The sequence below is a fragment of the Prionailurus viverrinus genome, chromosome D2, assembly GCF_022837055.1.
Source record: "Prionailurus viverrinus isolate Anna chromosome D2, UM_Priviv_1.0, whole genome shotgun sequence".
Taxonomy (NCBI): Eukaryota; Metazoa; Chordata; class Mammalia; order Carnivora; family Felidae; genus Prionailurus; species Prionailurus viverrinus.
In genome coordinates, this window is record NC_062571.1 from 34,955,165 (window position 1) to 34,979,361 (window position 24,197).

The 24,197-nt window shown below is 51.1% G+C and overlaps 1 protein-coding gene across 25 annotated transcripts in view; it reads right to left on the reverse strand.

Annotated features, from left to right (window-relative positions):
• CAMK2G (calcium/calmodulin dependent protein kinase II gamma) overlaps positions 1-24,197 on the reverse strand; it is a 61,232-nt gene that overhangs the window by 34,187 nt on the left and 2,848 nt on the right. For 22 of the 25 annotated variants that reach the window (XM_047824377.1, XM_047824376.1, XM_047824370.1 and 19 more), the window contains 5 exons: positions 22,342-22,473; positions 20,912-21,006; positions 9,416-9,475; positions 2,169-2,223; positions 1,220-1,285 (listed from right to left, as the gene is read on the reverse strand). In XM_047824377.1, the coding sequence (XP_047680333.1) occupies positions 1,220-1,285; positions 2,169-2,223; positions 9,416-9,475; positions 20,912-21,006; positions 22,342-22,406 (341 nt within the window). In that variant the 5' untranslated portion in view covers positions 22,407-22,473. Of the gene's footprint in view, positions 1-1,219; positions 1,286-2,168; positions 2,224-9,415; positions 9,476-20,911; positions 21,007-22,341; positions 22,474-22,842; positions 23,779-24,197 lie in introns of those variants that run through there. The other 3 variants (XM_047824379.1, XM_047824378.1, XM_047824363.1) reach the window with 2 other exon arrangements.

Genomic DNA, 24,197 nt, shown 5'->3' on the forward strand with positions numbered 1-24,197 from the left:
GGACTTCTTATTCCTTCCTCTAAAATCTGATTCTGGGGCTTCCACAAGAGCCAAGGGGTCTTACCAGGCTCCTGGAGGCTGAGGCTCAGGCCTCCCTTCAGGACACAGCCCATGAGTAGGCCAAAGAGACTTCAAGACTGAGCTGAAGAGGCGAGTCTCCACAGAAATGTATAATTAGAACAGAGCCAGGCTAGCAGGGAGAGCCTTCTGGCCAAAAATGGCAAAAGTGCGAAGTGTCCCAGCAGAGCCAGGCCAAGCCCACTGGTACAGTCACACACAACCCCTCCCCTCCCCCTAGCCAGCTCTCCCTCCTCCCCGCCAGGCTCCCAGAGCTATCACCGCCTCCTCCTGCCCCAGAGTCTGGTCCTCCCCTGCTGGCACTGGAATTCATCTCCCCACTTGAGAATTTTTCCCCGAGGCCGAAGCATCTGAAGTTGATCAGCAAACGCTGGCCTCTCAGGGTTGAGAAATTTGTGAGGAAGCTGCACTCCCCCACTCTCCAGAGGCAGCCAGAGCTGCCACAAATGCCAGATAAACTGTAGGCAGGATGATCAAAACCAGGTTGTATGGACATCACCCTCAGAGAAATCTCAGGGCTCGGGGAGGAGCCAAGGCAGGAAATACAGGTCACACAAGCACCTAAGAGCTTTGTGGGCTTCCGTGGGGGGGGGGGGGGGGGGCGGGGGTGAAGACTGAGGGATATGACCAAGGAACAGTCCTCCAGCCTGAGGAGCCCCACATCAGGGCTGGTCATGGTGGTCAAGAGACTAAGTGATACAGGATGGAATCTCTGCCAAGAAGGTTCCTGGTTGGATTATTAGCCCAGATGTTTACACTCCTTCAGAACACAAGCCATGTTTCCTCCATCTCTGGATCATTCCCAGGATGCCTTGCACACAGTAAAATTTGTCAAAGAAAAGAAGCAGGGTAGGGAGGGCCCTTGGGCAGGCTTGCAAGTACACAGTAGTGCAAAGAAAAGGTATTTCCAGAGTGAAAGGATAAAGGAGACTTGCAAATGCTTCGCAAAAACACAGATCTGGGAGTATTGAACTTTTAACTTCTAACATCACCTATCAAATGCAACCCAGGTCCAGCTTACAGAATCTCTGTCCAGATAAGAGCTCTTCTGATCTTCCCCAAAGACTATTCAAATAGGCAAAATGCCTGCCCCCCCTAACGTGGCCAAGACTCACACTGAACTCTAGGGCGCCCATCTCACCTGGCATCAGCTTCACTGTAGTACTCTCTGGCCACGATGTCTTCAAACAGCTCCCCGCCGGTAACACTGCAACCAACAGACAGAGAGAGTCAAAGGGGGTAGGTCAGTGTCAGTTGGCCAATACCAGCATCCAACAGGTAACAGGTCACACCAAGGAACAGCTTTTAAAGAAATCCAAACTCTACATGCATTTCATCTGAGAGCCCAGAACATGCTCGATCCTTCAATGACATGGGGCTTCACCTTGGGGTAATGTGGGCCCTCCTTTTCTCCAGCACATTGGTTCTATAACCTACAGATTAGTTAACACTCAGGCAAAGAAGAATATACAGAGATCTAGGAGAAAATAATCAATCTACTCAGAAAGTCATAGCTTTATTTGAGACCAATATGAATACTAAGATACACAGCTACCCAAGAAGGATAGACCTATTCTTAAAGTTGAAGAATAATGAGACCAAGGACACAGAGACCCAATCCTGAAAATACCAGAGAGGCATTTCCAGGAGGTAAAGAGCCACTTTTAAGATATTAAACCACAACCAAAGTGGAGGAGAGACCAATTGGAGTCCAGTTTATGACTAATAAAAGCCACCTTCAATTTCCCAGAATTTTTAAGGTCATGTGAAGAGCTGTATTCTATTTCTCCACTAAGGACAACACACCAAGAAACAAGAAAAAAGCATTTGCACAAGGTGTGCTGCTGAACAGAAATGCAAGAGTAATGCCATCCGGGGGTTCAGAGCCCTGGGGAGATACTGAGTGAGCAATGAGGTCCCCTGAGCAACCTGCCCATTACTAGAGGAAGTTCAAACTCAAACCCTTTCTTTTGGCTAAAGGAGAGGGACTCTCAGCAGAGGCTGAAGACCCAGTTTAGGTCTTTTTCCAAGCCTTCATCTTGAGCCAGCTGGAGGGAAAGGCCCCCACACCCTCAGAAAGTGGAACTTACAGGTCAAACACGAGGTAGTGAAACCCTTCTTCAGAAATACTGTCATGGAGGCGCACTGCAAGAGAGGAGATGGGGACAGAGATTAACAGAGAGAAACCTTGGAAACCTACTCCTCTCCTCTTCAGCAATCCCACCCGTGTCCCAGCCTGTCAGCCTCACTGGACGGTCTTCTGAAGGAGTGGCAGTAAGAAGTGGCGACATGCCCATCACCCCCCAAGACCAGGTGACACAGCCACAGAACAGAGAAACAACCAGACCCCAGGTCCAGTGCTCTGGCTGCCATCTCATACTGCCTCAAACGTAGGCAAGAGATAGAAGCTTTGTGGCTAAGAAATAAGACAGAAAAGCAGGAACCTTCCCAGAGGTGCTAGTCCCAGAGGAGGTGGTCCTGGGATATGATGCATGACAGTGTAACGTGGAGCAAGAGCAAGGACCACCTGGTGATGCTGACCGCAGAGGAACAAAGAATGACAAGATGGATGAGCCTGAGAGCTCTTTTACAGGAGTAGATGGGAAAAGGGGAGTTAAAGGCAAGGGGAAAAGCTGGAAAGGTAGAGTCCAGCAGGAAGGCACGTGAAGTGAGGCTAATGGATGGTAAGCATGGAAGGCAACATGCAAACTCAGGCAATGACAATAATAATTGTTTATTAAAGTGCTTATTACATGCCAGGCCTTGGGTTAGGCTCTTTGCATACATTATGTATTTCTACAAGCATTTATTGAGTGCCTACTATGTGTCAGATTCTGTGCTGGATGGTGGAATTTAGGGACATAGCAGCTGCCTCTGAGGAGTTTATTCTTCTGGACAACCACTCCCATTCTACAGATGAGGACGCTGGAGGCTCAGAGATGTTGTATCTTACCAAAGGCCAAAGATATAATAGGTCAAGATGTAAATCCAGCTCTTTCTGAGTCCAAAGACTGGTCTACACCACTGCTTCCTATAAGAGATGCAGTGTAGCCCACACAACCAGGCAATAGAGCAATGGAGACTGTGAGAGAGACTACTCGCGAACGCACTTATGACAGCAGCATAGACGGGTCCAGGAGGCCACTGCAATGAGCAGACTAGGGCAACTCACCCACTGCAGGAAAAGGCTGGCAAGCAGAATCCCTTCCCACTTCCCGCCTCCAGAGCTCCTGGGCAAAAAACCAATCTAATGTCTTCTGAGGTCTCCTTTTCAAGCTTCTGCCCACAAAGCCACCTGTGGCCTAAATGCCAACCCCTGAGCACCATTCTAATGCAAACACAAGGAGATGCTTTGGCTGAATGTCCCAGCTGCTCCCGTCCCTTCCCTCACCTGATCTCTCCTGATGGGGAACCTCTGTCTGACCCTTGCCAATCCTCGGGGGTTTCAGGAGCAACTCACAGAGCACGTTAGGAATGGCCTGACACCAAACCAGCCAGTGAAGATCTTGGATACACAGAAGTCATTGTGTCTCTTCCTTGGTGGCTCCATGTTGCCAACCACCCCAAATGACAGATTCCATTTCCAGTGTCAGACTGTTTCCTCAGGGCCAAGGGGCTTCCCTACATCCTCTCCCACCACAGCAAGATCAGCCAGAACATAAAATATAGGCACTTAGCCGTTACTACAGCTCTGTGGTTCTTCTCAGTTGACAAATGAGGACACAGACCTGCCAGAGCCAGATCCAGGGCCCAACAACTGTCATATCGCCTACTTTATTTGATCTGATCCGGTTACCCAAAGTTCTACCCCAAACTCAGTATCTCTGTGATTTACCAATGGGATCAAAGGCAGGTGGTACTACTAGGATCCCTCCTCCTCCAACTGTTCCCTCCTGTACTTGGGCAAACAAGCTCATACTTCTCTAGGCCCCCAGATGACAGAAGGAAGGAGCTACAGCCAGACCCGTTCTTCCCTCCCACGCTATTCAACCCAGGCGTGCTCAAGCGAGCTCCCCCAAAGCCCGGCCAGCCCCCTCCTCACTTGTGCTTCTCTGGTCTATGTTGGGGCTGCACATAAAGTCTTGCTGCAGCTGCTGCTCCCTTGCTTCCAAAAGGACTTTCCATTTAATTAAAAATTCACTATTAAAAAGCATTAAAGTGTGTAATACAAATAATCCCCTGGAAATCAGCTGTCCCAGAAGCTAAAGACCAGCTTCATTAGGGAGGTGACTAACAGTAGCAGGACAGTAAGCTAATAGTACAGCAGGTACGATGCTAACAACCACTCCCAGGGGAATCCTGCCACCCGGCCCTACCTCTCCCAGCCCCTGGCCCCTGTGCCTGCCTGTTAGACTAGCACAGCAGGGCTGAGAATGGGGCAGAAAGTACAGGCACCCATGCCCATGCTGAGATATGGAGGCACTGGCGCTTGCTCTTCTCCAGGAAGGCCACACACAGAGCCCAGGTGGGAGGAAGCAGGGGAGGGGAACCAGAAGAGAAGAGCAGTAATGGAAAATTAATCCAGCCCAGAGAATGGCTTTGATGTGTGCCCCAGAGCAAGGTACCACTGAGACAAGAAGGGACAGGTGCACAAGTCCCCATACCTGAACGAGATACTTTTTTTTCTCTTGCAAAGAAAATTAGGAGAATTGAGAACGAGGGAAAAACTTGACTGCACAACTCTAAGTGCCTCCCTAGCAGAATCTTGATAATAACGATCCAAGTTATAACAGCTAATATTTAGTTGGGCTGTTTCTATGTGCTAGACATTGTGCCAAGTGCTTCACATATGTTATGTTATTGAACTCTAAGAAAGGTACTTCCACTACCCCCATTTGACAGGCGAGAAGACTGAGGTTCCGAAAGGAACTCATCCAAGCTCATACTAAGTGGCAGAACTGAGACTTGAAACCAAAACAAACTGACATCAAGATTCTTGACATTGTAGAATTGCCTGCGAGGGAGTCACTTTTTCTGTCCTCTTAGGCTAAGGAGCTCCAACCTGTCCCCACTAACTCTGGCCATTCCGACCTGCTCCCCTCAAACAGGCATGGCTGAACAGGCCATGGATATGGCTGTGAGGAAGAGAAACCCAGCCATGCTACTGCAGAGCTTCCAGGCCAGGGGGAAGACGGGTGTTAAACCAGCACTTACACAAATATGTAACTAAGCACTACTGTGTTAAGGGCTATGAAGTAGAAGTAAAGGATGCTACGGAATAAAATAATCACCCAGCCCGTTCCACAGTAATTAGATGGTCGAAGGCCAAGGAGGGCTAGACTAAGTCCACAGACGGGAAGACCTGGAAAAGGACTATAAAGCATTTACTGCATTTCAGTGATATAAACCTAATTACTGCTTTTTAAAAACTGCGGAAAGAAAAAACAGCCCGAACACCTAAATACCTTTACTTGATGGTTCGTACCTCCAAGCACTCACAAAGCCATAACCCAAGTGCTGTGGCTATTTCCAATTCCTTAAAAACCACCCCAAAACATGCCATATTTTAACTAGCAAATCTTGGCTAGGAAAAAGCGTCACTGTTAAAAGTGTCTGCAGCAATAGCAGAGTGGGAAGGAGGTCCTGCTTCCCGGGGGACTGATGGGGAGACTCTGGCTGCCTTCCCCATCTAGGAGCAGGTGGGCAAAAACCCCCTTGGAGCAGAGATTTAGGAGCTGCTTGGTCATGATGCAATGTTTTCTTCTTTTTCTTTGCACCTGTTTTTGCTACACTTACAGTTAGCTAAATGGCCCTGGGTCCAAGGTAAATGGCAGCCTGGCTTAAATAATCTGCAAACTGAGCTGGGGCTGAGGATTTAGGGAAGATCACTTCTGGGGGCTAGAATCTCCATTTTCATCACTTCCATTTATTTCCTAGGCCTCCTTTGCTCACGGAGCCCTCTCACAACTCCACGAAGAGGCACAGATAACAAAATGGAGGTGCAGGCAGGCTAAATAATTCGCTGCAGGTCACAGCTACAGACCAACACATCCCAGATTCAAACCTGGAAGACATGATACCAAAGCCACACACTTTGCTTCTCCATATATGGTTCACAGACCAGCAGTGTGGGCATACCCTGGAGACTACACACGAGGAAGCTCAGGTCTACCCCAGACCTCCTGAATCAGAATCTGAATTTAACACGATCCCTCGATGATTCATGAGCACATGAAAGTTTGAGTAGTGCTGCTCTAAACCATAATCCTAGACTGTGATTGAACCTCCCAGGGCAGCTCAGCACGAAAGAAGACAGAGTCTATTCATTAGAGGAATTTAGAGCAGGGAGCAAGCAGATCACAGGTAGCACACATTCCACTCAGACTAGACAGTACTGCTGCTGGCTCCTCCTCTCAACTCCACACCTCTGGCCACTCTCCCAAAGATGTTTTAGGTTCTGCAGTTAATGCCTCATAACCAACAGGCTTTTTTTTTTTCATCAATAAACTTTATTGTTTTGAGCAGTTTAGGGTTCACAGCACAACTGGGTAGGAAATACAGACAGCATCCACATACCAACTGCCCTACACACTCACGGCCTCCCCTACTGTCAATATCTCCCACCAGCACGGCACATTTGTTATCATCGATGAGCCTATACTGACACATCATCGTCTCCCAGACTCCACAGTTTACAGTAGGGTTCATTCTTCCAGCAGGCTTTTAACCTCTGGGATAGAATATCTATTAGGGAGGAAAACTGGGGGTGCCTGGCTCCTTGCACCAAATATCCTTCTGAATTCAAGGGTCTCCGAGTCTGACAGCAACCAGAGGGTGATCATGTGCTCTCTGTTCTCAGCATCCTCAACTCTGCACCACTCTTGGGCTGGTCCACTTGTATCCCTGCGGGATGGAGTTAAAGAGGCTGGAGCCAAAAGGGCCAAAGCTCTGAAGGAGGGGGCAGCGAAGAGAGGAGAAGAATAGTGAATTAGGGCACAAAACTGCCTCCTCTCCCGCCACAAGCCAGATCAGGATCCATGGCAACCCCCGCCTCCTGGATCCACAGTTCCACCACATCTCTAGCAGCCCTGGTTCCCACCGGAAGCCAGAGAGCCTGGCCAGCCAGCTCTCCCAGGACACCGTCCTGACTCACCCTTCCCTCTCCCTGCTCTTGACCCCAGAATAAGGCCTCAGACCAACATCCCTCAGGATCTGGGAACATTCATGACACGAAGCACAATTCTAGGCAATCAGATGCTGATGAAGTGAGGATGCCTTTCCTGGGTTGGGTCTCGCTGGCCCCCTAACAGAGCAGATGGCTGAGGCAGACGGTCTCCAGGTAGAGCTGGGGGCAGGTAGATAAAAAGGAAAGAGCTACCAAACCAAAGTAAGGTCTAAAAGGTCAAAAGTATATATTTCATTTCTAGAAATGCATAAAAAGAAGGGTATGACTGTTTTTAGCTAGAATCCCATTTTTGCCCTTCCTGGTCATTTCTCAATTGTCTTCATCTTACCTCAACCCTTCTAGGGTCAATCAGGTCAACCAGGAGGTGGTTCCGCCTCCTGCCTCATTTATCCCACCCTATATTCTCCTCCCTACATGAGAACAGTTCATCATTACTCTATGAGTTGGTCACAAGTAGCATAAGGAAAGGAAGTGGCTGTCCTCAGCCCCTGAGACCTGGGACTGGAACATCAAAATGCTTCTGTGTTTGTGGATGGCTTTAGCTACCAACACACTTTTTCTTCCTGTTCTGGAACTTCTAGGTTAGAGGTCACAAGCTCAAAAGCCTATGGCATTCAGTGCAAACATGAGGTACCAGAGAGTGGCAAACGACGGTGACCAGCAGGCTCAAGGGACAGCCGCTGCCCAGCCCGAGCAGATGGAGGCTCAGGAGAGCCACAATGTCTGATTCGAAAGACTGGGAAACATAATTTTTTTTTTCTTCAAAATGTGAAATCTCGTTTTTAAATATTGGCAAATAATAAAATATTTTTAGACCACTGAGCTGGCCAAACAAAACACGCCTGAATTTGCGATTGCTGGTCTAGTTATTCCTCTCATTGTCTCTTCTCTCCTACCCAAGGTGATACATTGATCCCAACTGTGCTGTTTTCAGGTGAGGGTCTAACTTGAGAGCTCACCCAGGGAGCTCCAGTAGTTCCAAGCCCAGGACCCCTCAGCTGAGAGGTGCTGGCTCAATGGAGCACACTGCACCAGCAGAGTCGAGCACTGGCTCTGCCAATCTGCTTCAGGTGTAATCCAAGCTGCCGATTGCGATCTGTAAAGCCCTGCATGGTTGGAGTTCTGGTTACCTCAGAGCTGCTCCTCTCCCCCTTGGGCCGGAGTACGACCTCGGCTCTCCCATGTAAGGGCTCACGTTAAGCATTCCAGCCTGAGGTCTGGGAAACCAGAGGCTGGGTAGCTCCGGAGGAAGCATCCAGCTTCGGCATGTCACCTCACAGCCCCGGCCGCCAACAGAGCAGAGGGGGAGGCCTCCAGGGCACTGTGGGAGCCCCGATATTTAGGCCATGCCTGAGGAGCAGGGAACACGTGTTGTTCTTTGTGATGACTCAGGGCTTTCAGGGAAAACCTAGGAGATGCTCCCTGCTCTGCCTCAAGTCAAGACTGGGGTTTCTGCTCAGATGCTGCAGCCAGCCCAATTTCTGTCCCCTCTGCAAGAAGCACCAAATCAGGGCCAACGCTTTTGGCAAAGGCTATTTCAGCTGAACAATATAAAGCTGAGCTGGAGTGGGTTGTGGCAGGCAAACCTCCTCAGGCTTTAGAACAACCAACAATGTGCTCTTGTCCCCCAAGTTGGGGTGGGAGCAGGGAGAAATCCTCTTAATTTTTTCTCCTTCCCCATGAGAGTGGCCCCTGCCATCCCTTCTCCAGAGAAGCCAGGCGGGTGGGCAGCTTGCTTTCCTGGCTCTGGGGAATACAAACGGGAGCACCATGGAAACCCCCAGAGTGTGCATGACACCGTTAACAGGAACAAAACTCTTTCAAGTCCAGAAACAAAATCCGGACCCTTTTATGATGGCTGTGGAAGGCCCCTGGTGAGGGATGCTGGCAGGCTACTAGCCCAGTGCCTCACACGCTGAGGATCCTGGACCTCAGCCCAAAGACGGAAGGAGAAGGGGAAGAAAGGGAGTCCAAAACCTGTTCCAATCCTCACATCCTAGCCTTGAAATAACACTGCAGGGATGGAGACCCTCAGGTCTCTAAACTAGAACGCCCCAGAATTCTTAGCAAGACACAGTTGCTATCCCACTTGGACAAAAAAATTACACCAGGCAAAGGCCCAGGGGCAGAAGTGGTTTCATACACAAAAGCAGTGCACCTCTGTTCTCCCTGCCTTCCACAACATGCCCAATAAATACCCTAAGCACTTACCAATGTTTGGATGTTTCAAAAGTCGGCATATCCGGGCCTCACGTTCTAGTTTTTGGTGATCTAAAAGCAGAAGAGAGGAAACAAAAACCATCAACCATGCATTCTCTTTGTGGCCACCTTGCTATTCACACTCTTCCAACTATGCACTTTTTACAATTTGTTGAATTAATGCAGCAAGTCACAGCAATCCCAGGGATAGGTATTATGACCACTTTTTCCAAATGAAGTAATGCTCTAGGAAAGCACCTTAAGCTAGTGACAGGTGGAGTTGGGATTTGAATCCAGGTCTTCAACTAAAACTCTGGTACCCTTTTCACTATAGCAGGGATTTCACTGGGCCAGGGTGTCCAGAATTTCTTTCTTGATAGAAATACTAATAATAGCTAAGTTTTATTGAACACCTACTATATGACCAGGCACTGTGCTAGGAGTTTTACATATATTCTCTAATTGAATCTTCATAGCATCCCTGAAACATAATGCTGCTGACAACCAAGATGATGATGAAGATGATAATGATTTGATAAAATAATCATAGCTAACATTTCTTGAGAGCTTACTTCTACACCAGGCAGAAACAGCTTTTAACTGATTCTCATAACAACTCCATGAGGCTGGCACTATTATGAGGCCCATATTACGGTAATCCTGCTTCTCCCCAGGATCTGCTTGGCCATACACTGCTATGAGCTCTCACCTCTTCGCACTCAGGCACTGGGGTTACTCTGCTTTGGTGAAATGACCAGAATCTAGGAGATCTCAGATGCAAGCAAGCAACAGTGGTCAATTCCTTCCATAGGAAGGCAGAGCTCCAGGAAGTAGAAAGAGAGGATGCTACTATGCAAAGCAAGGTGGCCTAGAAGCCCTCTCCACCCCACCTGCTGGAATTCTGCCAGACAGCCCCCTCCTACACAAAGTCTCCCCTGTTCCTCTCAGTAGATGGGACTTCTCCTCCCCCTGACCATCCCCCCACCTTCCACTGCACTTCTTATAATGTTCACATCATACATTATGTCCACCATCTTTTGGTCACAAGCTCTTTAAAGGGTGGGATCTTTTTGAGTGATGCTTCCTAGAGTTCCTTCCATAACAGAGGGTTCATGAGGGTTTATCAATAGTATCAATAGTAGTAACAACCATTATTTACTAAGGATTTACTATTTGCCAGGCAGAGGCATAGATTATCTTATGTCACCCCCACCAAACCCCTATGAAGTAAAGGATCTGATTAACTCTATTACATTACAAGTGAAGAAATGAGGAAACTGAGGCTTAAAAAGTTGAGGGAACCTGCTCAAGGTCGCAGGCAGTGGATGCAGGTGGTCTGAGCCTAGAGCCCTTTCTCCAGCATGATGCTATGATGACAGGATAAAGAAAAGTAAGAGCAACCCGTAAAAACTCCAGGCTTTGTGGGGGCATAGCTCAGTTCACCTCGACGTCTCCAGGCCCAGGCAGGTACCTTCACATCTCCATCTGCCAAACAATTCCTGCCTCCCTTGGTAAGGGCTTCTCCCCACCCTACCTCTACCTTAATAGCAAAGAGCCTCTGTAGAGCTTGCCATGACTCCCACAACCATCCTACCAGGTAGGTGCTATGACGGTCACCATTTCACAGAAAATGACACTGAAGCCCAGAGAAGTTAAATAACTTGCCCGAGATCACACATCTGGAAAGGGAGGAACTAGGATTCAGACCCAGGCCTGCCAAGATAATGTAGTCTGTGATAATGCAGGGATTATAGACTAAAAGGAATTCCTAATTGTTGTTTCACCAATCACCCCTAGTTTTGTCCTAAACTTTCCCTCTAGCAACAGCTCTGCTTTGTGGAAAAAGGAGGTGGGGACAGGCAGAGATTAGTTCCTGCTGCCCAGGCTAATCCATCCCAGCTGCCCAAAGATCTGGGTCAGGCCCTCCTTCCTATCCTCAGGTTTGGCATTACCTCTAACCGGGATGCAGCCAGAAAACCACAGGTAACCCCACACTCCCACATCACCTGGGACCCATCAGTCCCAGGGACTTTCAGACCCTAGAGTTAGTTGAGAAAGTAGTGCTAGCCCAGCCCAGTTGGCAGGGAGCTTGCTTTTTCCAGATATGGCTGGAAGGATGTCAGGGCTACCCCACCTTCCTCTCAGCCCCTGAAATTGGGATGGGAGTACCCAGCTAGCCAGCCCCAAAGCTTCCCTCTCTCTGACTACTTACCTCACCACCCTCCAACCCACAACCCTTGGGCATGGCTTCCCAGGCAGGTGCAGAGGAACAGCATCTTGCAATGCGGAGGTGGCTGCTAAGGGGAAGGCCTGTAAGATTAATGTTTATCTCCTCCCATAAGTCTCTTACTGGCTAATGGTTCCAGTCCCACAAGAGCAACAGCACTAAAAATAAGGGTGCTCTGGCTTTATCAGTGACTCAGAAGGAGGAGAGACACAGATTCATCCTTCCAGCTCCTTGAAGGAGCTTCCCAGCGTCCAGAGGGTCCTTGTTAGCCACTTAATTCAGCCCTGTCTCCAAGAAGCTGAGTCCCCATGTCTTCTCTGAACCCCAGGCTACTCCTTCGTCTTTGCTCTGATCCTTAACCATGCAGTCCATCCATGAACACAACAGTTCTGGAGCCAGACAGCCCCGGGTTGAGTCCAAGCCCTACTATATCAGGTAAGCTATTAAACTCATCTGAGCCTCATTCATGCATTCAAAAAAATATTTACTGAGGCCTTCTATGTGACATGCACTGTTCTAAATGCTGTGGATACAGCAGTGAACAAAACAGGACAAAAATCCCTGCCTTGATAGAGGTGATATTCTAGTGGCACTGGGTTGGGGGAGGGACAGACAATAAGAACTAGATGGCACATTAAATGTCTTGGCAAGTGCAATGTAGAAAAATAAAGCAGGGAAGGGGAATAGTACATATCTAAATAGGATGATCACGGAAAGCCTCAGCGAGGAAATGACATTTGATTAGGACCTAATGGAGGTGATAAAAGGAGCCAGATAGATACCTTGGGAAAGAGTGTCCTCACTTCTAAAACAGAGGCAGTCAGGGGCGCCTAGGTGGCTCAGACAGTTAAGTGTCGGAGTCTAGATGTCGGCTCAGGTCATGATCTCGCGGTTTGTGAATTCCAGCTCTGCATCCACACACTGCCAGTGTGGAGCCTGCTTGGGATTCTTTCTCTCCCTCTCTCTCTGCCCCTTCCCAGCTCACACTCTCTCTCTCAAAACAGTAAATGAATAAACTTAAAACAAAGAAAGAAAGAAAACAGAGGCAGTGATATCTGCAGATTAAATGAGGTAATCAGGTAAATGCTCGGCACGGTGCCTGGCACATGGAGAACCTCAGCCGTGGCTATCACCAGAGACACTGAGAGAGTTGGACCCATTCTCTCTCAGCTTGGGCACCCAGAGAGTCCACAACACACCAGCAGAGCCCTCTGACTCAGCTCTGTTGCAGCCCTCCTGGGCATCGAGGTATTCCCTCCTGTTTTGGTGGGGCCCGCCTGTGTCTACAGCCTGCAGGTGAAAGGTTAGCAACAGGGGCTTCTCAGAGAGAGGAAAGCCTAAGGAAGTGCCACTGCCTGCAGGATCCCTCCTCTTCCTCAGCCTCACCTTTGTTGGCTGTGGCGTCCTGCCATGCAGAAGCTCTGCTCAATGAACCATGTGGTTTTTGCCAACCATTCTCTCTCTGCCTCCTCACACCATACACAGCCAGCCGGTACCCCGGCCTCTCTGCTATTGTCTCCTGTCTCTTTCCTCCACACACCTCCTGGCCTGTAGTCCCCTCCAGGACTGGTCTACGTCTGGGGAAAAAGCAGAGAGCTCCACCCTAGCAGAGGCTGTGGTATTTCAGGAACAAATATGGTTTGTAGAGCATCTTTCCCAATTGCAAGGGCTGTCCTGGCTAACGCACAGTATCACAACCCCAAAAGAGGTGAGGCCACTGAACTGACTTGGTCCACAGTGGCAGGTCAAGGGCCTGGCTGGGCATCCTAAGGTGATAACACACCAGCTGGTGCTCTTGTCACAAAGGTGGCCTTCTCCCTTGATACACCCCTCCTCCCACTGACCATGGAGCTCACCGTTCCTAGGCCTTCCAAGGCTGACCCTCTTCCCACCCACCTTTCAAGCGGGCTATTCCCCGCCCCCTCACGTGGCCCAGCCCCCCCTTCCTGTTTGACAACAGCCACTTCCCGCTTTTGCACAGGGCCACTTCCTGCCTGCCTGTGTGCTGCTGCCATGGAGAGACCCACCCCTGCCGACCTTCAGCCCAGCTCCAACCACATCTCTCTGCAAAGTTCTCCCCCTCAATAGCAGAGGTAGCAACAGGAGCAGAAAGCAGAAGTGGCTGTTATCAGGGATCTGCTTGGGCCTTCCCCAACAGCCCCTCCAGACAGAGCCAGGCCCAAGAAACAGGCATCCCTGGAGGCTCTGCCTCTCCTGCCTTTTGCCCAAGTATGTCCAGACCTGGTCCAGGCCAAGTACCCATCACAGGAAGAGCAGCAAGGAGTGACCAGAGGGTCAGTGCCAAGCGAGACAGAAAAGAGGAAGCAGTGAGGAGACAGCATATGGCAAAGGGGAGGCAGAGTTCTAGAACCACCTCTCCCCTAAACCCAAAAGAGAAGCCTACTCCAATTGCACTTTCCTTCCATCACAGGATCAGGGGCCAGGGAAGGCTGGCCATTGATCCTCCATGGCCCTGTAGGGATATGACTGATTTAGCGACTTTTCTCTATAACCACAAGTGCCAGCACTAATTTAAAAAAAGATTTTTTTTAACGTTTATTTATTTTTGAGAGAGGCAAAGACAGAGTGTGAGCTGGGGAGGGGCAGAGAGAGAGGGAGACACAGAATCCAAAGTAGGCTCCAGGCTCTGAGCTGTCAGCACAGGGCCTGATGTGGGGCTCAAACTCACGAACCGTGTGAGATCATGACCTGAGCCAAAGTGGGACGTTTAACCGACTGAGCCAACCAGGCATCCCACTGGTACTAGTTTCACATAAGATCCTATTGCCACCTAAATACACAACCCTCTATCATGGAAAGGACACAGAGCTCTACTCTGGCTATGAGGACACTCTCCAAGTTCCAATCCCAATGACATCCTTGACTTTTCAAAGGGTATTTCAAGGGTCTGTGCCTATGATCCCAACATGATCGATGAGAAGATTCCTACAGTTTCCTAAAGCCCAATTTCAGATGCTTCAAGTGGAATGTCTCCTCTTGCTGCCCTCCTGAGTGCCCTCCTCTTCCTTACTAAGCAGCAGAGACCTCCGTCTGGCCTCTGGGGCATCACCTGGAGGAGAATAAACAAGGGCACCAGAGGGATCTGGTGTCATTATCCGCATTTCCAGCTGCTTATTAACAGTCCCTGGCCTTGGGCACTGACCAGTGGGAATCCCAAGTCACAATCCCATTGACCTCATCCTGACACTGTGATGCCACATCCCTTCCTGTTTGAATCTCACTCTAAAGGTGCAAAGAGTCTCCAATTAAGAGCAAAGTCCATCCACCATGTAAGAGCAGGGGTCATGGCTTCCAATTCCTTCACACTCACACACCCGGGACCAGCTGAGGGCTATGAGTACAGTGGGATAGGCCCTGAAATGTGCTCATGTGAACCTCCAAGGTTCTGTCCCTTAATCTGGTATTCTCCCTTTCTCTTCAGTCCTAACTCAAGCAGGTTTAACCAGGTGACACAAAAAGCCAAGCCCTACTTTGGCCTTTGTGTCGTAAGATAAGAGAAGCTTTAAATAGGAGGGAAAGGAGAGAGGAACCAAGAAGTTGTTCCATAGCAAAGGTCTCCCAAACCAGCTTGGGTGGAGAAAATCCCCATGGGGTCACTAGCAAGGTCCAAGAAGGCAGGGCTCTGCCTCTGGACACTCTGGATGCTCTCAGGGCCAGAACAGGGTCAGCCGCTGAGTTCTCCATGCCCCCGGCACGGCTCTGGGTGCCTGCAGCCTTTGCCCACTGTTTTGGTGACATTTCCTTCATGGTAACCAGCCCCAAGTAAAACATCCCAGGAAGCAGCCCCTAAAAATAGCTCCTCCCAGGGCAGCAGCAAGCAGGGGGGGGGGGGGGGAGGGGAAGAGAGAGAGGAGAAAAGAGGGGAGCAGATGGGAAGCTGTTGTCGCTGCTGATAGGACCCAGCCAGGAAGCAGAGATGGTGTTGGTGGGGAGTGGCTGGAAATGTCCCCACCACAAAGGGTCTGTACCTAGAGAGGGGGGTTACAAATGAGAGCGAGGCCTCAGCCAGCAGAACGGAGGGATTTGCTCCACTGGGTTTTGAGCTCTGGGCCTAGATGGAGGTGTGGGGATGATATATCAACATTCATCACAGGAACAAAATGCCCAGAATCTGGTTTAAAGGGAGGAGCCAAGTGAAGACCACACTGCTTGAGGATGCTGGAGTCTGAGCACTAGCAAAATCACTGGCATACCTATAGCTCAAAAGAAACAAACCAACCTTCTGTGCCTTGGTTTCCCCACTGGCCCTGGGGCAGATCTTTTTGGCCCTGGGCAGATGACAAAGGCCTCTGCTGAGAGGCACTCAAGAGGTGCAAAGTGCCCATCTCTTCCTGTCATCACCCTTTTGGCACCCATGGGATCAGGCCCTTGTTGGCCTGCCAAGGCTGTCCAGAGAGCGAGCACAGAGATGGGGACGGGAGCCCATCATACCCACGCCTCCCCTTCCCTGCCTGTAGCCTCACCAGAGAATGGGGTCAGCCACTCACCTCTAGGGTTTCAGCATAGCTTCAAAGCTTGGAACACAGCTTCTGACAAGAGACCAGGGCAAGCAGCGGGAAGAGATCAAGGATGGGGCCACCTTCCAACCTCCATCCCCACCCCATGAGGCCAGCACCCGAAGTCACTCTGGGAAGGTGGACAGGATGGCAGGGTGACAGGCCAGTGTTGTATGAACTAAGCCACATAGCTCACAGCGTGACTGTATGACAAAACCGGCCCAGCATAAGCCTTGGCACAGAGAAGGGACCTCCAGGCTGTTTTCTCATCCACTTAGGCGGACGAGTCAGTGGAGCTCAGTCACTTATATACAGGATGCCCATCTCTCTGTCAACAGAAACTGACTGGCCTATTATCCTCAGGAGGAAAACACAGTTCTGCATACAAGCTCCTTAAATGCTTCCTCAAGTTGCAGAGTCCTGGCATTCCAGTGCTGCATAGATCTCTCTTCCTTCTACCCCTCCCGCACTGCTGCTTCACCCTCCCCTCACTTCACCCAGATCCTTAACAGGAAAGTCTCATTTGGAGATACCACAGGGGACACAAATGTCATGGGGGCTACTCAGGCCAACACTAAGGGGGTGGGGACTTACAGCTGGCACCACCCAGGGGGATCCTATTTCAGTCCCCAGGGCCAGCTGGACCCAGAAAGGGACAGCCTTTGCCCTTCTGGTGGCCAACATGCCACAATCTCAGCCACTCAGCTTGCCACAGGCTTGGACACAGACTGACACCTCAATCTGGGGGCTCAGAAGGAGGCCCCTAATCACAGAAAAGCCCATGTGCACAGATGGCCACATACAGGCAGAGATGCCACCTAGAAAAGGCTGGGCCAAGGTTTGTCTGGTAATCTCGGAGAATGTGGCAAGAGTGATTGTTGATGCTGTTACTGATTTTAGATGGCATTTCTTAAAGCATGGCTGAGGGACCACCTGCATGAAATTCACTAGGGCACCTGTGTAAAATTTAGATTCTGGGACCCAACCCCAGACCTTCTGTGGATGGAGACTAGGAATCTGTATTTTTTAACCAGTACTCAGGTGATCCTTACACATACTAAAATTGAAAATTGTGGCTGAGAGGAAGTCCCAACATTGCCCTATAAGGTCATTTCTGAAGGGAAGAAAGAATCATAAGCTACACTATCTTCCTACATCGCCCATCTACCATATATGCCCCAAGCACGGTCTATAACTTCATGTGTCCTCTCCAACAGTCATGTCAGGCTTACAGCTTGGCTCCATGGATTCACAAAGGGGGAACCCAAGCCAGCCACAAGGTACGAGGGTTCCTACAACTTGGCTCCGAGTTTCCTGACAGCCAAAGCCAAGAAGCAACCATGACCGGTTATGTGGTCCTTTGAATCCATTCATTCAACATGTATAGGCTACGTATGTGTCAGGCACTTTGTTGGGCCCTGCCTGCACAGAAGTGAAGAAATAGATATGGTTCATACCCTCACTTCACAGGTCCTCAGGAAGAGGAAAGCTTGCTTACATTTAGCCTCAATAGAAATTTCTTCACAGGCGTAGGGGGTACACAGACTAAATAAATAGACATAGCAAGTGCTGTAACAGATTTCAAAATACTGTTTCTGGTAGCATCTCTTAGTAAGGCCAAGTATCCACTGTAGTAAAAGCAACTGGAATCCAGATAAATGGTCCAAATACAGAGATTTCTTATAATGCTAACTGTTCCAAGGATAAATCCTAAACTACGGAAGAAGAAAGGACCATTTGCCCTTCAACTATAGCAATATGGGGAAACGCTTTGGATGTAAGCAAGAGAGCAGGATATAAAATGTTAGGCTCCACGAGGTGAAAATCTATATGCATATGAATAAAGATAAGAAGGGAATATGAAGATTTAAAAATAAAAAAAGACATAAGGGCTCAGGCTCCTTGGGGGGTGCTCTTAAATCTTAAAATAACGACTTATCATTGCCATCACCTGGCCCACTAGCTCCTGCATCCAAGCCTATTTTAAATGCCTCCTTCAGCCTAGTGGAGAGCTAAGCTTGGAACCACAGGCTCCCTTCAGAGCCCCAACTCCACACCTATCACTGTTCCAAGCAAAGGGAGTGACGTTATGTGACTTCCAGTGACTTTATGTAGACAGGCCAGCAGACAAAGACGGTGCTCAATGCACAGGCACACGCACGCCCTACCTTGTAACACGGCTATGAACATGGGCCTCTGAAGCCGCAATGACAAGAAACAACAGAGCAAAAGAAGGATTCCCATCCAGATCAGATCCCCCATAAGACCAGGTGATCTCTCCCCATGCCTCCTGAACACTTCACCATGGATGCCAAGGAGAAGCAGCTTGATACCCTTTTCTTTCCTTTCGACTTACAGCACAGAAAATCACAAACAAGAAAGGAAAAGGCAGAGAGACTCAGCAAACAGAGCAAGCCCCTTCGGACCCTCATGGATGACTTCAGTGGGCCCACCACATTCCCAGACACAGAAATCCAACACCTGCGGAGCCCTAGACAGACAGACAGTGACGAGTGAAACCCAGCCCCAGCTGCTGCACCTTTATAAAATATACAGCGTAAACTGAGAGGCTGCAAGGAAGCCACGGCCTTCACTCCCTAACCCCATGGGCACCAGCCTAGTGGGCACCCTGGCCCAACTCTCCACAAGCTCACATCCCCTGTGCCCACACCTACAGCACAGCCCCCAGCTTGGTCCCTCCATCTCCAAGACAACACCCTCCCACTCTCCCACCTCCAAACGGTACTGGCACCGACAGATTCCTGACCCGTCTTGTTGGCACCTGTGCCTATCAGCCAGGACCAGGCCTCTGTCCCTAAGTTAACCTGGCACGCAAGCCATACAACAGAGCCCCAGTCTTGGCATAACCATCTCGAGAGAGGGGGAGTTGATGTCTGAAGCATATGATCTTACACAAGAATCCTTTTCTTGAGGAAAAAAAAAAAATCAAAGAGAAACCAAACCTCATCCAGTTTGGGCAGGGAAAGAAAGATGTCAGTCAGAAAACCAAGACAAGGTTGAAAGGAGGTGAGGAAGGGAATAGAACATGATGACACAGGTCAGGAAAGTTCAGGTGGGTAGGAAAGGAGAAGGAAATGACAACCAAAGGCAGGCAGCTCCACAAAGTCACCACAACAGCTATCTTCACATCTTAGAGTTTGGTTCCTAGAGTCCCTCCCTCCCTTACCCCTGGGTCGGAGGACACTGGTGAGATGAGGAACGCTAAGCATTGCATCACTAACTGGAGACACCAGACACCAGCCCCATTTCTGATGCACCAGGGCTATGCTGCGTGGGCACAGGGAGGTATCCACTCTAGAACTGTCGTCTCTGCCTGCACCCTGCACCCTTGGCCAGAGGATGTCTGCCAAAGAGCCCAGCCCACTGTGTCATCCCCTACCCCAGGGGAGGAGGGCATCTGACTGCCCACATATCTCTATGGCAACCATCGCCTCCGACTCAAGGTACCCAGAGAGAAAGAAAACAAACAAATAAGTCAACTTCATAGCCAATTAGAGGAATGGCAAGAAGTGGAAGCTGGGAAGGAGACAGTAAGACAAGCTCTGTTTTGGGGGATAAAGAGAAGCTCTCCCAGCCAGGAGGCAGACACAGCCTTGGTAAACAGGTCCCAGAACAACTGTACACATAACAGAAGCCCACTGTCATCTCTGTGGAATTTAACAGCTTCTCTGATGCTGAGGGACATTTACTGTATCTCTTACCCCAGAGACGCCTGGGTCACTATTAACCACAGTCCTCACCTTCCCCAGGGTGTTTGTCCTGGCTCCTAATATATTTATGGCATCCCATTGCCCCATACAAATTCCTTTCTCTGAGTCTAATAACCTTTGTCGCCCTCGATGACGATCCATCCACATTACCTCTGTACTCACTAGACCTGTTCACATAGCACTTCACACATTGCTGGGTCTATACCTATCAGATGAGGTGAGTTTGGCAAGCACCCAATACAAGGTTCAGGGAGTGTAGGTTCGAGGTGTGAAAGACAGGGCCTCACCCTCCTGCCTCAGGTACTTGGGAGGATCTCACAAAGCAGGCCCCAAGGCCTGGGCCTTCACAATCCTCAGATCTGGACGCAATGCTGCTCCCACCCGGGCCAGGCAATTGAGATTTCCAGACCATGAGGCATCACCCTCTCCCCAGGACAGGCTGCATCTGCTGCTGCACCACCAACTTTGTAATTTGATCAAAAAAGCAATCAAGTTCATCTGGCAGGATTTGTTCCCGAGAAGCCCTCGCCAGTAGCAGCCTCCCCTGATGTTTACAGATTCCCTTCCCTTGGGAGTCTGTTCTGCCGCCTGGTGGGCAGGGGGAGGCTGGATTTGTCAGAGCTGTTCACTTACTGCATTTCCATCCTAAGTCACCACTGGGGCACAGGGAATAGGACAGGCCTGGGGTGGCTACCACTACCCCCAACACAGAAACTCCAAATTTAGAGCTCCCCATTCCATGGTACCACCACTCCCCACATCTCCTCTTCCCTTAAAAACCAAACTCCCTTGAGCCTTCAGGGACCATTCCTTCTCATAGCTATCTCCATGTCTTACATCTTTCTCATTCTTTTCTACCTGAGCACTTCTGGTTCCCCATGCAACTCCTTGCCTGGCTTCCAAGTCAACCAACCCTGAAATCTCAATTCTTCTGCAGGGGCTAAAATGCACAACTCCTAATTCCTGGAACATCTTCAGAAGCTATAGCCCTTCGAGGCAGTCTAATGAGAGGCCAAGATGGGGGAACACTCACCCCGGGCAGATAACTTCTTGGTATTGATGATTTTTGCTGCATACTCTTGCGTGGAGGTTTTCTTCACACACCTGCGGACCACAGAGAAAGCACCCCTGGAGGGAGAAGGGGGAAAGAACTGGGACACGGAGCAGAGCAGAGTGACACAGACACGCTTCGGGTCTGAGAACAGCGATGATCGCATTACCATCCCTTTAGTCAAAATCACACACAACAGCATAGTGACCATCGCCATCCAACGTGGGGCAGAAGGATGAGGCCACTGCATGACACTGAACAGATGTGATGGAGGACCACCACATCCCACTCCCACATCTAGTCACTGGACAAAGCAACACCCCAACCTCAGGCTGTACATCAGGAGCTGGTGGGCAATGCTTAAAACACACACCTGCTGCATCTCACAGACAGCTCTGCAGTCCCAACCAGGAGAACCAGGAGAAGGGACAGAGACCCTGCCCTTCCCTCAGCGGGAATAGTTGAGGGTAGGGGAAGGGAAGATTAGACAGAAGGTATAATCCGGAGAGGGAAATCTCCCTCAATCATAGGGGAAGATGAGGAAAGTGAGCCCCCACAACTGGCTTCATCCCACTGCACCCCGGCTCAACTGACAGCACGGAAAGAGAGGATCTCAGACATCAATAGCTCCCCAACCCTATGATATTTTCCACTACTTTCCCCCCAAATAGGAGCTCGCACTCTCTAGCTCTGGAAACGTCTAGGGGGGCGGGCAGGGCGGGGGCTGCAGTGGCCGGGCTCGGCGCCGCGGGTGGGGGTGGGGGGGGGCCGGGGCTGCTGCAGCGGCCAGCTCAGTGCAGAGGGGAGGGGGATGCTGCGGCTGCGGCGCGCGGCTCCCGGGACCACTGCAGGGATAGGGGGAGGGGATAAGGGGGTGCTGCAGCACTGCCCAGAAGCGGGGCTGGGATCCTGGAAGCATCACTAGCGGGGGGCGGGGCCGGGCACCAAACATCCCCCCCACACTCAGACACCGCAGCGGGGTTGGAGCCGCAGGGCCAGGGAGGGTCCTGAGTGCCAGGCGCGTGGGACCTGAGACAGGGTGCTGAGTGAGCTCCTGAGTAGGGTGAGGAGGGGGCGCGGCGAGCAGGCGGGGTCAGAATGGGGGGCGCCTGATGGATGAGGGAGGGGCGGGGCTGGAGGGCTCCGAGGAGCGGTCCGGGGGCTGCAGTCCCCGCGACAGCGCGGTGTGCAGCAGCCTGGGCAGCTGCTGCAGGGCGCGGAGGGGGCTGCGGGGCAGAGAGCTGGGGACGAGGGGGCCCCGGAGGCGGCAGGCGGGAAAGGCTGGGGGTGGGGCGGGCCGAGGGGGCGCTGCAGCGGCCGGTGCAGGGCCGGGGGGCGGGGCGAGGAGCCGCATAGCGCCCGGGCGGCGGGGACAGGGTGGGGGGCCGCGGCGGGCGGAGTGAGGGCCGTACTTGCCGAGCTCCTCGAAGAGCTGGTAGTCGTCGGTGAAGCGGGTGCAGGTGGCTGTGGTGGCCATGCTGGCGGGCGGGCGGACGCGGCGGTGCAGCCAGCGCCGACGTCGGTGCACAGTCACCGCCGCCCGGCTGAGGGAGCAAGAGGAGGAGACGGGGCTGAGCCCGGCAGCACCGCGAGACTTTACCGGGGAGAGCGAGGGAGGGAGGGACACCCCCGCGCCCGCCCGCCTGCCCCGCCCCCAGTCCCGCCGGCCCCCCGCCCGGCCCCCGGACCGCCTCCGGGGAGGGGCCTTCTGTCGCCGGCTCCGCCCCGCCCCGGGAGCCGCCCGGGTCTGGCCGCGCGCTCAGGGGAGCAGAGGGGAGCAGAGAGGAGCGGGGGTCCCAGCCCGGGGCCACCCCGAGGGAGCCGAAAGCCTCGCGTCCTGTGGGTTTGTCCCAGGGCAGACCCTGCAAGGGCTCGGAATGTGCGTGCTATGTGTGTGTTTTGGGAATATGTACCGGTCTGGACCACCGAGTTTTCTAGCAGTCTTTAGCCCCCAGACCGGCTCAAACGACGTGGAGAAGAGGCCAAGGTCAAAAAGTCGGCGTCAGACTGCACACGCGGGCGGCGCCCCCAGCCTGTGCAGAGCCAGTGCTTTCAGCAGCCTTCCCTCTGGAAGCTGATAGTCTAGACTTGTGTAAGCATCAGGGCCATTATTAGATAAAACCCTTCAGGCACAGTTTGTTCAGGGAGACCAGGCCAGAGCCAAGGATGCAGGTGGAACTTTGCCTTCCTGCACTCCAACCTTGGAGATAAGACAATGTTCTCTCTCAGGCTAGTAACGGCAGGGATGAAGTGGGAATGATTAGAAACGTTTTGTGCAGTTGTGGGCTGGAAGAGCAAGTGGAAGGAAGGAGAAAATATCCCCATTTTCTTTCAGCACACCCTGTATTTTTATTTTATGGCACCCATCACAATTTGTAATGATATATTTACTGCTATGAGAGGCAGTAGAGCTAGAATGTGGTTGTCTAAAGAGTGAATTCTGATGTCAGACTGCCTGCTTGGATGTATGGGCAATTCATTGACCAGCTGTGTGATGTTGGTCAAGTCACTTAATCTTTCTGTGCTTCAGTACCTTATCTGAAAACTGAGAAGAATAATAGTATCTACCTCGCAGGGTTGTGAGTATTAAATGGGCTAAATCACATAAAGCACTTTGAAGAGCTCCTGGCACCTAATTAGAACAGAGGTAGCTATTATTATTTAATATTTGTCTTCCCACTAAATTGTAGGCTCCAATAGGGCAGGGCCCCTGCCTCCTCTGTTCATCATTGTGTACTTAGCCCCAGACCCTCAGGAAATATTTGTGGAATGAAGGGACTACTTAGGGCTGTGGTAGGGGGAGGGAGCTACCATTCCTTCCTCTGTCCCCACTGTCAGAGGAATGGTAGGACTGAGGCACATAACTGTCTCAGTGGAGGAGAAACACGCTGGGCAGGTTCCCGACCTGCCCTCCCTGGGCAAGTGTACCCCAAGTACCGGGCCAGCCCCAACTGGGCAGGATGGAGTTGGGCCAACTGCTGCAGCTCAGTCTTGATTACAGCAGGACGCCCACTGGGAGTCAGGCCTCCATTGTCAGCAGGCTGGCTCACAGAGAAGGCAGCTGAGAGGCTGAGAGGCTTTCCAGCCTCCCTGGCTGCCTCCCTGAGGGGTGGGTGGAGCAAATCTCCCAGGGAGGGCTCCCCTCCTCTCCTTAAGCAACAGCCCTGGGAGCTGAGGAGAGCCAGACTGCCCAGTGGGGGCGATTTAAGGAATAAGAGAGGAAAAGCATTAACAGATTGTCTAGGAAGGGGTCAGAGAGGGCCAGAGG